Source organism: Oryzias latipes, chromosome 1 (assembly GCF_053564925.1).
Source record: "Oryzias latipes strain Hd-rR chromosome 1, Olatipes_Hd-rR_3.1".
In the NCBI taxonomy this organism is placed as follows: domain Eukaryota; kingdom Metazoa; phylum Chordata; class Actinopteri; order Beloniformes; family Adrianichthyidae; genus Oryzias; species Oryzias latipes.
In genome coordinates this window covers 13,408,480-13,421,605 of record NC_136237.1, presented here as the reverse complement: position 1 = coordinate 13,421,605, position 13,126 = coordinate 13,408,480, and the positions used below count along the sequence as shown (strand labels likewise).

Here is a 13,126-nt window from a genome sequence, read left to right as displayed (position 1 = left end):
GTTTAGGAGAATTGTTCAAACCCTTTCTGTCCTCATACTGTGACCTAAATGACACTTTATTAAAAACACTGCCAATCAGCTTTTGTAGATAAAGGATTTACAGCAATCCTAATGCACAAGCTGGACCTTACTCAGATGATACTTGGATTTTATGTCTAAATGTTTCAAACAAAGTGCCACATATGCCTTTCTAGATTTTAAATTTGTTTCTCAACAAAATTATTAATTTTGACCTTGTCTTGAAGATGATTCACAAACATCCTTAAAACAGGGGTTAAAGGAGGGTTTGAGCTTCTGTTATGGTTCCATCTCTTCTTACATTCATTGATAAGTTTACAGTTGAACACTAAGAATCATAATGAGAAGAAATCAAGACCAAGACTAAGAAACATTGGTTACAAAACCAAACCAAAAATTAATAATGGAGCCTCTGTATACTTTTGTTGTTTTTACACTCACTGGCCACTTTGTTAGGTACATCTCGCTAGTACTAGGTTGGGCCCTCTTTTGGCTTCAGAACTGCTGTAATCATAGATTCAAAAAGATACTTTAAACATTCCTAAGAGATTTTGCAGTTTGCATGTCTATATTGACATGATAGCATCACACATTTGCTGCAGATTTGCCGCCTGCACATCCATGATGCCAATCTCCTGTTAAAGAAACCAGCCTAAAATGATTCCAGATTTATAACATGGCATATTCTTATGCTGGAAGTAGCCTTCAGAAGATGGGTACACTGTGGTCATAATTGGGATGGACATGGTCAGCAACAATACTCAGGTAGGCTGTGGTGTTGTAACCATGCTCAGTTGGCACTAAGGGGCCCAAAGTGTTCCAACAAAAAATTCCCCACACCAGTAAACCACCATCCTGAACTGTTAACACAAGTCAGGATGGATTCATGCTTTCATGTTATTTAAGCCAAATATTGGCCCTACCATCTGAACGTGGCAGCATGAATGGAGATTCATCAGACCAAACAATGTTTTTTTCCAATCTTCTATTGTCCAGTTTTGGTGAGCCTGTATGAATTATAGCCTCAGTGTCCTGTTCTTAGATGACATGAGTGGCATCTGGTGTGGTCTTCTGCTGCTGTAGCCCATCTGCCTCAAGGTTGGGCGTGCTGTGCGTTCAGACTCTTCTGCTCACCACAGGTTATAACCACAGGTTGTTTAAGTTAAAGTCCCATTAGCTGTCCCCCACTTAGGTGTGTGAAATTTGTTCTCTGCTTTTGACCCATCCCCTTGGGGAGCGGTGACCTGCAGACACAGCCGGGCTCCAGGAACTATTTGGTGGTCCCCAATCTAACCACTTAATGCTGAGTGTCAAGCACTGGGTCCTATTTTTAGAATCTTTGGTATGACTCTGGATTTGAACTCACGACCTTCCAATCTCAGTGCGGACACTCTACCACAAGGTAGTTGGCTTAAAAAAGGCTTAACAAACTGGTTAGGAGGGCCGGCTCTGTCCTGGGCTGCACACTTGAGTCCATCGAGGAGGTGGCGGACAGGAGGATGTTAGCTAAGCTGACATCCATCATGGATAACCCCTCCCACCCCCTGCACAAAACTGTAGAGGCGCTGACCAGCTCCTTCAGCACAAGACTGTTGCACCCTCAGTGTAAGAAGGAGCGCTACCGCAGGTCATTCCTCCCCACAGCCATCAGACTGTACAACACCGTGTCAAAGTGACACTCCACGGTCCCAGGGGTGTTTTTCTGTTTAGTCATTGATTCATTTACTTTTGTTGTAGTTGTTGTTTTTCAATTTTAAATTGTTTTTTGTTCCTGAACAGTTTGTTTTTGTTCTTGGTGTGTACTTCATTAGTTATTTCTGTATTTTGAAAAAATTTGTAATGTTTTTTTACAGTTTACATGTTTTGCAGACCGCATGTTTTTTACACTTTTGCAGCTGTATTTATTTAATATTTTATTTCTTTATTTAATAAGAATCTCATTTTTGATAATAATTTTTCATAATAATTTTAGTAATATTTTTAATTATCTAATATAAATGTAATTTGTGATGTCCTTTATTGATGTTACATTATATAGATTATTTCTGAATGTCGTGTTGCTGCCACAGATAAATGAAATTTCCCCATTGTGGGATTAATAAAGTCATCTATCTATCTATCTATCTATCTATCTATCTATCTATCTATCTATCTATCTATCTATCTATCTATCTATCTATCTATCTATCTATCTATCTATCTATCTATCTATCTATCTATCTATCTATCTATCTATCTATCTATCTATCTATCTATCTATCTATCTATCTATCTATCTATCTATCTATCTATCTATCTATCTATCTATCTATCTATCTATCTATCTATCTATCTATCTATCTATCTATCTATCTATCTATCAATCAATCTATCTATCTATCTAGTTGGTTATTGCCTTTCTATCAGCTGGAACTAGTCTGGCCATTTTCCTTTGACCTCTTACATCAACAAGGTATTTCGGCCCACAGAACTGCGGCTCACTGGATTTTTTTTTTCAGACCATTCTTTGTAAACCCCAGGGATGGTTGTGGGTGAAAATCCCAGTAGATCAAAAATTTCTGGAATACTCAGACCAGCCCGTCTGCTACCAACAGCCATGCCACGTTCAAAGTCCCTCAAATCACCTTTCTTCTCCATTCTGATGCTCGGTTTAAACTGCAGCAGATCGTCTTGACCATGACTACGCACCTAAATGTATTGACTTGCTGCCATTTGATTGGCTGATTAGAAATTTCCATTAACGAGGAGTTTGACAGGTGTGCAATAAAGTAGCCAGTGAGTGTATGGTTTATACTTAAACGTTTCACAAGTATGATGTCAATCAATTATGGAGACCCCATGCTTAAGGCAAGAGACCTTGACGTTGAAGCCTGATCAAAAGCTCTGTAACAACCCAACAGTTTTTTCCATTTTCTCCTGAAACAAAGAAACAATTTGAGCATGTCTGCAAACACATGTGTTTAAGGAAATATTTTTAACCATTTAAAATTGGGAAAAACATTCAAAATTGAGCTGTGCATGCAAATTCTTGCCACAGCATGAACATTATTTTCATTGTAAGCAATATGCAAAAAAGCCAACGTTAACTCAGATTCAATAGTACAGAAAATTAGCTAGAAATTTGTTACTTTCTGGCTGGGTTCGTCTTCAGGCTCTTCTGACCAGGACAGAACCTTGATGACATTATGAACCTCCACGAATCTGTACTTAGTACACGTTTGGACTTCTCCCTAAAGACAAAGTCTCTGAGGAAACAAGCGTAAGCCATGCATGTCCTCAGAGCAGCCAACAGAAAGAAACATGTAAACAGGTACACACACATGCATAGTCAAAGTAAAACCTATTATCAGATGTGATACTTTTTTATATTTTTAAACATGCTACTTTAAAGGGCTTATACCAGGGGTGCTTATTACATTGAAAGACATGTGGGTAGATTGCGGGCCATCAAGAATAAATAAGTAAAAATCTGTCTGTCTGTCCGTCCGTCCATCCTCGCATGCCAAAAAAGTCTAGGCACCACTGGCCTATACTATGCTATTCTTAAGCCTTTTCTAGTAAACAATGTCCATGGATATGGCACCAGCTTTAGCTCTGTGTAGGTAGTGCCCATTTGATGCTTTGCTTTTTATTTATATTTTTAAAATTAAAACCAAGAAAAAAGTTGTTTACTGTAATAAACCTTGTTCGTCTGTACTTTGTATTTTTTTGCAGAATCTCAGATTTAGGTACATTTAGCATGTTACAAAGTACAATTAACCTGCTAAACGGCAACTTTTTTCACTAGTTGACCTATGAACAAATCTGGGCCAATAAGAAGAGTTACAAAAAGAAAAACTTCATTGAAAGATGCAAAGTGAAACACTGCAGTATGAGAAGAAATAGAAATGTTTTTGACATTTATAAAGAAAAACAAAGGTTGTGTCAGAATTTCTTCACAACTCACTACTTAGTGCACTACATAGGTTTATCATTTTTTCCTGAGACTGGAGTTGGAAAAATTCCCAATTTTACAGAAAAAAGGCGTCTTTTCAAAATAAAATCTTAGATTTTGCTCTTAAAATGTTTCAACAAAGATACCTGTTTATTTCTTTTGCAGACATTTCAGAGAAATGGGATAGATTTTACATTGCTCAAGAAACTCACAGAATCCCCTTTACTTTTCTTGAATGAACTGCATTTTGGAAACAGAATAACTTTTATTTCTTGTAAAATAACACCTTTTTAAATCACAAGTCTATGATTGTATTCTCGTAAAATTTTGACTATTTCTAATAATTCAACAACTGTATTTTCATAAAGCTTTGACTCTATCTCGTAATTAAACAACCCGCCCATATGTTTACCTCTTTCTCTAACAGTGGCCCTAATACTCCATCGTATAAAATTGTCTTTGTAAAATGTTCATATTTATTAGGTTTTTACTTCAGCAAATAGGTGATATCATATCTGCCGTTAAAAAAAATAAGGTAGTGAACATCTTTTCAAATTCCATTAAAATCCAGGACATTGGATTGTCTCGCACTACGTAGTCTTAGAGGTTAAAGAGTAGTGAGTGAATTTGGACATAGCCTAAAAAGTCTAACAAATGAATACAATGAGATGTAACCATAAACAAAAATCGGCAGGTCTTTAAATCACTGTTTTCATGTAGTGTTCATTTAAATCTGTCTAGGACATTTTTAATACAAATACTGTTAGGATTAAAAATGCAAATGTTAATTGGTTAAATAATATATCAATTATAACTGAGGAAAATAGTGATAACTCTTATTTTGTCAGTGAAGTTGTGGTTTTGGTGATCTATGAGTCCACCTAAACTCCTGGTTGAGTCTGGCTTTGCCACTTCCAACACCTCCAACTGCAGGATAAGAGTCAACGAGTACGCAGGTCATAATAAAGTTTTCAAAGATCATACAGAAAACACTGAACATGATCTATACATTTTATGGCTTTTAGAGCAAAGGTTTGAAGTAAAGGTCTGGTATACAGACTCATCATGCATGACTAATAACATGCTGTGGTGCTTTCCAGCATGTCACATGGCAGGTCAGTCCATGCTTCCATCACACACTGCTGACCCAGACTGCAGGGATGCATCAGTTTCAAAGACAAAGTTCACACACGCGCACACAGATGCTACACAAGAGTCACACTCTGGGGATATTTTTACAGAGAGCAAACAATGGAGAGGAGACCTACGTCAACACGAGCAAACACAGGAGGGAGACAGAGAGGAGAAATAGAGAGGCTTGACAGGAGAGGCAGAGAGAATAAAATAAGAACTAAAAATCAAATGAGGTAAGAATAGTAGCAATGAGTCATTTGATTTAAAAAGAGCTTAGAGTACCACATGGGTAAGCTTCACTTTACCCAAACTCTACAAAACTTTTTTAAAGACGCAATAACGATTTTAAAAAAAGCCCATTTTTAGTCTGGGCTCAATAGTGCATATGCATTTATATGTAGCTTAACCCTTTAACACTGGAGATTTTACTGGCAACACTTAAATAACACACTCTTTGATCGTTTACAAGATCAATGTGAATCAGCTAATTCTGAGGTGGACAAAAGCGACCTAACAGCACAGAATTATTTTGCTCTGACAGAACTAGCTGGTTTACACTAATTGTGCAAACAATTCACTACTGTAAAGTGTTGCATATTAGCGCAAGGTTGCTTTTTCCCCTTCAGAATCTGCTGGAATTACATTAATTGCGTAAACGGTTGAAGAGTTACGATGGTCAAATGAATGTCAAGACTGAAACTAAAGCTCTAGTGTGAAAGGGTTCATTAGGTTTAACATTAGATGGATGTTTTAAAACAGTTCTAGACAAGTGCAGGAACACAGTGTATCTGCAGCTTGCTTCATCTATAGACCCATGTGTTGGCTTTCTTTGACAGACCAGATCTAGACCTTTGACATGTGTGGGTCAAGCCTGGATGTAATATTTTCTCAAGAACTTTGCCTAGGACTTCTTTAGAGTGTCTGCCTGGTGGAGCATGCCTGGAACACCAGGCCTGGAAGGCATTCAGGATGGATCCAAACCTCAGCTGGCTCCTCTCAAAGTGGAGGAACCAGCAGCTTTGTTCTGCGCTCTCTCTGTGTAACTAAGCTTGTCATCCTATATCTAAGGATACGTTCATAGGTGTAGGTGGTGAACATGTGCTAGTAAACAGTAGAAAAACTGGAAGAAAAAGATGCCCCTCCCTGCTTGTCCAGTGTGAACAACATGGGCCATGTGCGTGTTCAAGAACCTGCATGTAGTGCGATCTTGAACGTGGGTCACCTGTCTGGTGTGCCCATAACTTCAGGGAGCGCCCAGCTACCATTCGCACAAAACTCATCTCAGTTGCTTTAATGCCTGACCTTGTTTTTTGGTATTGGGAAGATTCTCGGCCACAAAGCACAAGCCAGTAAGCCCCAACCCCAAAGCTTGGCTCCAGGGTGGGACTAATCTGGGTGATTCTTGATGTTGCTGATAAAGGGGTTTCGTACCACTCTTTGTCGGATTAGTCACCAAGAACCTGTGTGCCCTATGATAGAATTGTCCTAATACATAGTTGTATTTTAGATTTCCAAAGTTGCTCAGAATTTCAAAGTGACTAATTAATATGATGAAATAAATAATCAAATGTTAAGCTGTATATTTTCTACATTAAAAAATTGACAGTTCCTGCCATGTTTTTTGATATTTTTTCCTAAAGAGTTTTTTGATTTGTGTGCATCTGGATTGTTTATCTGGTGTTTAAACACACCCACATGGTACCCTTGATGAGGAAGAAACAACTAGTTTACAAGTCAGGAAACAGAGACAAAGGAAGAGAGAAAAAGACTGAAAGAACCAAGAGGGAAGGAATATAGACAAAGACGAAGAGAGGTACATACACTGAGGTTATTTCCGCGAGGCCTGTGTCTCCTCCGCTGCAGAGCAGGCAAACACAGAGATAATACGTAGAGCGGCGCAGTAAAGCACACATACACATACATACACACACACTCACACACACACCCTCACACATGCACACTTACCCAACCAGCATAAGCTCTCTGTAAGGCAGAGCATTGTTGGAAGACAGTAAGTAAGAAAGTTTACACACATGCACACACAAACACACACGCTACTCTTTGAGGTAACTTTCACTACGTTTCAGTTTCACACTGACAAACTGTGGACGACATTCTAGAGGAGTATCTAAATAAATATAAGATCTGTACTTTGAACACAATTTTAGTAAAAATTGCTTTAACACAAACTGCAACATGGGCAATAAGCTGAGTCATGGCCTAAACGGGGATCAGGCTACATATGTCAATTAAACTCTATACACTAATCTAAGTGAAGTCTATTGTTTTAATGATGTCTCATAGGCCCTCATTCTTTGTAAGACAGTGAGAACTCAGTTTTCTTTGAACTTGTACTGCTCTTTGTAAACCAAACAGCAATTAATGTGAATCTAAACACACTTTCACGTGGTTTTCATTATTTAAAAAAAGAAAGTACATCTGATGTAACCACCAACCGGATTACCAAAGTGAGAGCAATATGGTTTGATGTGGTGAGATGCTAGAGTATGGGCATGTTTCGGTGCATGGATGGACAAACGTGTTGGAATGCTGCCAGGAGCTCCAAGCTGTATGGAAACTAGGATCAATGTGCATTGCATGAAAAATAAACTGACACAGTATATGGACATTAGAAATCCTGACCTCTGTTTTCAGTAAAGAGATTTTAGCTCTTGAAGGTTCGAGTATGAAACATGCTTCACACAGATTTAAAAGTGGGAAAAACAGTAGAATCAGGAAGTTATATGATAACATTTATCAAAAAATAAAAATATATATATTTGACCTTTCAGGATTGAAAATTATTTTATGGATGTTTTAGAACAGTATGGCAAAGGGGTTTTCAGTGAATTAAATTATAGTGCCTGGAGTATGGAAACCCCAAAACTGAGTGGCCAAAACAAAAATTAAGAAGAGTGAAAATTGCTTTCTAGATAGAAAAGAAAAAAAACCCGATAACATTTTGATGTTTTATTTTTGACTAAGACCATATTTTTTCTACGGTCACGAGAAAAAGGAAGTAAACTTCTAGAATAATTAAACCTCTGGAATTTTTCATATTTGTAGATTTTACAAATGTGGACAAGGTAGAGGGTTTAAAAATATATCTGGAGTTGATAAGCCCAAAGTAGTAGGAAAAACAACCTCAATGGAAAAGAGACTTCCATAAGAACCTAGTAACACATGCAAGGCACGATAGTGGTAAGATCATAATTTGGATCTGTTCTGCTTTATCTGGCCAAAACTGTTAAGCCAATTACAAAAGGAAGTGGGAGATCCCAAGTATTATTTAAAGTTTTGCATGAACAAATATAGATAAAAAGTCATTGTGTGCAAGATACTCTCAAGATAAGGAATTTATTTTTTTCATATTTAAATAAAGTGATTAATTAATTAGTTCGTTCACTGCTCAACTGAGTGATTTAAAGTGATTTAAAGACCCACTCTAATGAGCGTATCTGTTACGTAGAACATATGCTGGGCAGGCTAAAAGCCATTCTGATGTACTTGTACGTCTTGGTTTTCCGCTATTGAGCTGGCATTTGACTCAGAACTACTCCAATGCTGCTCGCCATTTTGGTTGCAATGTTAAGTTGGGGGTGTGAGGCTGGGAACAAGAGGAAGAGTGTGTAAACACAGAGTTCTCAGTAACATTAAAGGGAAAGGGAGGTGGGGTTGTTTCCCGTCAATGGTCCCACCCAAAACTCAGAGGTGAATTTCTAATACTAAATACTGCTGCTCAGCAAAAACTATGTCCTAAACTCTTTTTTTGATTTAGCATAAAAACGACATAATCATATTTACAAAACAATTGGAGTGATGATTGGAGTAAATCTTCATATGAACGACATTTTGTTAAGATCTACTGCAAGCAGTGAAACATTTTTTATTCCAAAACACACTAAAGCCTCCAAACTGCAAGACAAATGTGTTGTCTGTTTGCTTTTTTACTGACTTCAAAAATATTAAAAACAAACAGAAGAGATTTACAGTAAAAGATGTCTCAAAACCTTTATCAAAAGAGAAAAGAAAACTTTCTCTGCTAATCCCAAAGGAAAGAGATTATTTATCTGTTTTTTTTTTAAATTTCCATTTGTTTCTTGCTCTTAATTTGAAACCAACCACCACATTTATAGCATTCCTTAATAAACTAATAAAGAGTTTAATTTCAAGTTATTTCAACAATTCTAATATGTCTTGCTACAGTGTTAAGAGGACAGACACACCAAGGTTTTGGGGGAGAATGGGGTAAGAAAAGGAAGAAATCTGCTACATACTAACAGTACCATTCAAACACGTGTTTTGACGGGTGACTGGTACTGTCAGGCCTCCTAGATATATATATCTAGGTTACCGTTGCCAGTGTTTAGAAGCAGTTCACATTGTGTGGTGTGAATGTGTTGTGCAGATTTCACTGTGTTGGAGTGAAAGCTGCTGATGGATGGCGGTGGAAGCAAAGCAGTAATGGATAGGAGGGTAAAACAGACAGGAAGAACTGTCAATGGAGATGGAACAATAACTTTTTTAAATTTTGGATTTACACCAAAGATTATCTCTGAACTACGGACACACCTGGCATGGGACGGATGTTCAAAAACGTGCTAAACTGAGGTTCTTGAGGATGCATACATAACATGGTGTTCACACCGGACATCTTTTTTTTTTCCTACTGTTAAGTTTTCCTATCTACCGTTGGAAGAGGCTTTATGTGAAATGTCAAAGCAGTACAAATCTCGCAAATCTTGCTCCAGGGTTTTTTATTTCACAGCTCTATTCCAATACATGAAAGACTTGGTGTCATATAATTCCAGCCGGGCACAAACTGCAATTATTAATTTCTCCTACATGATCAATTTCAAAACAGTTGGCACTTTCATGACTTAAAAGAGACACCATCCATGTGTTACTATCTAATCTGAATTCCTGATGGGTCAAAGTTTGACCTGGTTTAACTTTCAACGCTTGCTTAATGGCCACATGGTTTGTGTGTAGAGCCAAAAAATTGTCTTAAAAATGTGTGTAGCTACATGTGAATGTGAGAGTTTTGAATGTGGAAGCTCAAAATGTGCATTTACATGTGTTTACATAGACATCTACGTGGAAGTGGCCGCTTGAATGCGTGTTGTCAAAGGGGATGTAAACTTAGCTTTTAAAAGATTAGCTACTGCTGTTTTTTGGGTGAATCAAAAATCAAAATTAAAACAAATAAATATTAAATGTAAAAAGGCACCTTTAAAACATAAAATTTGAAAGAAAAATAGAACATTTTAGAATGTTTAAATATGCAAGGGAAAATGATTGAAAATTAAAAGTAAAAATGTAAAATGTTTTTTCTGACAAATGTACATAAATAAAATGACTTTTTTTGCTAGTGAATTCGGATCTGAGTCATTTTTATTATTAAAATATAAATACTTTTTGTGACTTTTATTGCTGTCAGAATTTGCTAAACTGCCTTCCGTGCTTCCTTATTTATCAATAAAGAGCTGGTCTGTTTATTATAACTTTTAGATCTTAATTTTAATCTATTTCTGACTTCTAATATTCATTGTTTTCCTTTATTTACTCAAATTTCCTGAGCAGAAATCTTTTTTTAGAACTCAAGTTTTTTTTAACTTCAATTCCTGTTAAAGCTGCTAGATGCAATGAGGGAGGATGACTATGAGGGACAGTGATGGTAGTGGGATGAAGGTGCTCACTTGGTTGTCTGCCGAGAGGCGGGGCATGGAGAGGGTCCGCCCATGCCCATCCACTGGGTGATAGGGCTCAGTGTCGGAGTACCCGTCCCGCCCCATCTCCCTCATCTCTACCGTCTGTAAAACAGAACGAGAGCAGCGTGACCACTGTCTGCTGAGGGAGTGGTCTCTGACACGCAACGGAGTTGTTAGGGTACAAAAGCTTTTCTATACTTTACCTTATGCAAGAAGCAAAACATAACAATTGTGCTATTATTTATGCAACAAGACAGTTGCATAAATAAGCTGTTGCAACTTTTTGTCGTGCAGTATGCTTCTAATGATTTTTTATATTGTGAGCATAAGATTAAAAAAAAAGATTTTATCATCTGGCTGTGGACTAAGGCCACAGAGAAAGGTATTTTTTGGAAGATTTTCTAAATAGAGGCTGACAAGAAAATCTGACTAATCGCAAAGATCTTTTCCAGCAAATCTTTTTTTGCCACGGCAATCAGCAGAGAGATGAGGCACCGGGGAGTTGGGCATCCTAACAAACGAGCAGAGTACAGGAAACAGTGAGGAGACATGGGTGTAGTTCCAAAAACACACACCCGATTCCTCACTGAGGGGTGAGGATTAAGGGAATATAGGGATGATAAGACCAAGAGAACACTGGAAATGCAGAAGAAGAGACAGACAGACAGGTTTGCCAAAAAGAAGAGACATTTCAAATTTAGAAAGAGAAACAAAATTAAAAACTACATTGGTAAATCTGATTAAAACTGATTTTGATATGAACCTGGTGATGTCTGGAATAAGTGTATTCGTGAAGTTTAATAAAAAAGATGTCTAGTTCTAGGAAAGAAATATTAGCCATCTAGAACCAATTCAGTTCTGTTCCTTACCTCTTATAGCTCCTCAGTCCCTGTATGGATTTAGAACAGCTCATATTTGTGTTGCAACAGCAAGAATTGCAATTTTTTAGCATCTCCAGTATCTATTTCACTATTTGCACACTCCCTTTTGTTAACTTAAGATGCTGTGGCTGGCAAATCTAAGCACAGGCATCAAACCAATGTGTGCAAATACCAAGCCGACAACATGCCTGGACTCCTCCTACCTGTGGGTTGTGGCGATTTTCATGAAGGTTGTCAGGATAAGGTCGGTCCGGGCTCCAATTTCCAGTCTTTTGGAACATCTCCTGGGCTTTTTCTGTCACCCACGACTGATTCTCTGTCATGCCACCCTCAGGAGGTCTGACGTGTGTGCACACACACATAGAAACACACTGATTTAGTTCAAATTATATAAACCTTTAGTTTAGCTTTGTGGTTCATGAAGCAGGGTGTCAAACAAACTTTATAAGGAAGTCTGCAGGTCTTAATAAGATATGATTGTTTTCTTTGATGGCTGAGTGGGGATTTCCTTTCATTAGTTAAACAAAAAAAAGTAAAAAAGAAATAACAAATTGAGTCAGAAATCAGGAAAATTTAACACTTCTTATGTCTTTGGCTTTTTTGAGGATCTGCAGCCGCCCTGTAAAATACATCAATAATTATATTTTTCTTACATAGGGTAAAAATAAAGAATTATTGCACTGAGATTTATTCATTTATTTGACATTTATACTTTTTTTTTGTTTTAGTCAGCCATGGTGCAGCAGTAGGCCGGTTGACCTGTGATCGGAAGATTGCAGGTTAGATTCCCGCCTTACCCGCCCATATGTGGAAGTGTCCTTGGGCAAGACACTGAACCCCACATTGCCTCTGATGGAAGGTTGGCGCTAATGTTCGGCTGAGAACCCGCCATCAATATGTGAATGTGTGTAAATTGGTGAATGGGCCTGTGACTGTAAAGCGCATTAGTGACTTCGAGGACGGAAAAGCACCATACAAAGATACACCATTTACCATTTAGTCTCAATGTTTTCAACTTCCTGTTAAAAGGTAACTATACATAAGCTTTACTCTTTTCATAACCCAGGTACAACAATAAAATAATAATAATGTCTCTCTTTTTTCTTTTTACAAATATCATAGTAAACACATTTTCTAAAACAGGCTTCATCACCACTGTTCCTTTTTGCAACAACGGTTTACAAAATAAACAACAAGTCTTAGTTCATTAAGAGAAGAAAACCACAAAACATCGTAAGGAATTGAAAAACAATTTCACAATTTGACAGCAGAACACTCATTTTCAAAATTTACTCACATGCTGTTGACGTCTGGCTGGGTGTTAGGGAGGCTGTTCTGGATCTGCACCCCCTGACCATTCGTGCCCCCTCCCTCAGAGGGCGGCTCCATACGCTGAAACATTAATGGCGTTCGGTTCTGTGTGAGATACATGACATGGCCTGCAGGCT

The 13,126-nt window shown here is 37.7% G+C and overlaps 1 protein-coding gene across 29 annotated transcripts in view; it reads right to left on the bottom strand.

Moving 5' to 3' along the window:
• The window catches only part of cacna1ab (calcium channel, voltage-dependent, P/Q type, alpha 1A subunit, b), a 255,351-nt gene that overhangs the window by 9,860 nt on the left and 232,365 nt on the right, over nucleotides 1-13,126 (bottom strand). For 10 of the 29 annotated variants that reach the window (XM_078940780.1, XM_078940823.1, XM_078940967.1 and 7 more), the window contains 2 exons: nucleotides 12,976-13,094; nucleotides 11,882-12,017 (listed from right to left, as the gene is read on the bottom strand). In XM_078940780.1, coding sequence (XP_078796906.1) covers nucleotides 11,882-12,017; nucleotides 12,976-13,094 — 255 coding nt within the window. Of the gene's footprint in view, nucleotides 1-6,907; nucleotides 6,944-7,051; nucleotides 7,070-10,785; nucleotides 10,900-11,881; nucleotides 12,018-12,975; nucleotides 13,095-13,126 lie in introns of all 29 variants that reach the window. The other 19 variants (XM_078940252.1, XM_078940306.1, XM_078940407.1 and 16 more) reach the window with 7 other exon arrangements.